At 41.7% G+C, this 1,818-nt stretch overlaps 1 protein-coding gene across 1 annotated transcript; it reads right to left on the bottom strand.

Moving 5' to 3' along the window:
- Positions 1-120: 120 nt before the first annotated feature.
- LOC111380573 (plant UBX domain-containing protein 10-like) lies at positions 121-1,326 on the bottom strand. The gene has a single exon (XM_023004176.1). The coding sequence runs from the start codon at positions 1,249-1,251 to the stop codon at positions 337-339; it is 915 nt and encodes a 304-aa protein (XP_022859944.1). The 5' UTR covers positions 1,252-1,326; the 3' UTR covers positions 121-336.
- Positions 1,327-1,818: the final 492 nt, after the last annotated feature.

Below are 1,818 nucleotides of genomic sequence, written 5' to 3'. Positions count from 1 at the left end.
AAAAAAAAAAAATGCAAATAAATTCACACAATCCATTGCTCTCTTGTGCATTTAACAAACTTACCAAATCCATGGATAAAATAAAATTAACCAAACCCATCTATCTATATAAAAATAAAATAAAATAAAACAAATATGATATCCTCGTCACTAAAATTTCAGGAGTGCATCACCTATCAAAGCCTAGAAGGGGGCAGGGATATCGAAAATTATTCACCAAACCCATCCATATACATAAATTCTCGACGCAAATAAATCGGTATCCAACAAAATCTCAGTAGAAGTATATTCTACTGACTGAAATTGGTAAAAAATAAATATTAAGCAAGAACCGAGCTACATAGCCGGATAGCCCATGCAGGTGACCGCATGGTTGACATAATACACACATAGGGTCGGGATTATTTTATTCACGGGGATCCACGTCGGCCATGAATATACCTGTTGTAGCAGCGCAATCCTCTGGTTTGTGGCAGCCATAACCACTGCACAGAAGGGGAATCTGGAAGCTTTCAAGCTATTACTCATCTTAAACCCTTCACTGGCCTTAACGCTCCCACCCCAGGCCACAAAATTTTCATTGACAAACGCTGTCAATGTCTCATTACACAAAGTCCTTCCGCAGAATGCAGGTGTGTCAGGATGCTCTGGCGAGTGTAAGTAAACAAACAAAAGCTTGTAAGCATGCCTCGACCTCTGCAGAGCGTCCATGAAGTCCTCAGCCACAAAATTCGGCCTCATACTCCCATAATCCCTGTCAAAACTCGACACAAAGTCCATGGCCTCCGACGCGGACTGAGACACTGACACCAACGGAGTAGTACCAGCCCGGCCCGAATTATTAAGCCCGATCATACTAAGCGAATACGACAAGACTCCACTCGCCGCCCATATACCGAGCCCAACTGCACCAGAAATCAACCCTAGACTACCCGAAATGATAGAAAACGGGAGCGTTACCAATTTCCAGACAACGCCGGGGGGTTGATTGCTGACATTCGCCGCCAGAACTAAGCCAGCGTCTTCGGTTTCTTGATTTGTATTTGCGGTGGCGGACCTGGAGCCGGACGCGGCAACGGGTCGATTGTTGTCGGTGGAGGTGATAGAAGAAATGGCTTGTTCGAGGTCCCATCCGTGGGCTGAGAGAATTTCTGTACACAAATCGCGGTCTTCGATTCCTGTGATCGCTTGAAAATACGCCAATTTATCAGAAACATCCCCCATTTCTGGAATTTTTTGATTTGTATGCATATGCGTATCTATGTAAGTGACAAACCTGTGAGAATGGGGAAATTAGGGATTTATAGCTGATTGGATTAGATTGACGTAGACACTGTTTTGTGTTTCATGAGTGGGGTCCAATTGTTTAATAATCGACGCCGACGAGAATATTGTTGACATGAAATGTCATCGACATCCTTGGATATCATGGAATTCACGAGACTGCCATTCATAGAGCTCACTATATCCTGGCTCTTTGGACTCAAATTTCATTTTAACACACAATTTTTTTGTTCAAACTCGTCACTTGAGTTCGAATTTTATTTCATTTTGATCACTAATACTGTTTCTACTATAAAATATAATGTCATTTCTTCCACAAAAGATGAGTTTTCTTGCAAAGGCAATATTAACATTCATCGAATAGTCTTTCAAATAACCATTCACATGATTTTCCCCTCATATTGGTAAGGATCCGACAAGTTGATTCGAGTGCAACAAACTGTGATATATTTTACCACCTAGATTGGTGGTTCTTGCTTTCCATTTTTGGGGACGATCTAAGAGCTTCTGCCCAAAAAGTTGAATATGTACTTG

The sequence above is a fragment of the Olea europaea genome, unplaced genomic scaffold (assembly GCF_002742605.1).
Source record: "Olea europaea var. sylvestris unplaced genomic scaffold, O_europaea_v1 scaffold21689, whole genome shotgun sequence".
Taxonomy (NCBI): Eukaryota; Viridiplantae; Streptophyta; class Magnoliopsida; order Lamiales; family Oleaceae; genus Olea; species Olea europaea.
The sequence above is the reverse complement of the archived record's forward strand: the minus strand, read 5'-3'. Positions and strand labels throughout refer to the sequence as shown.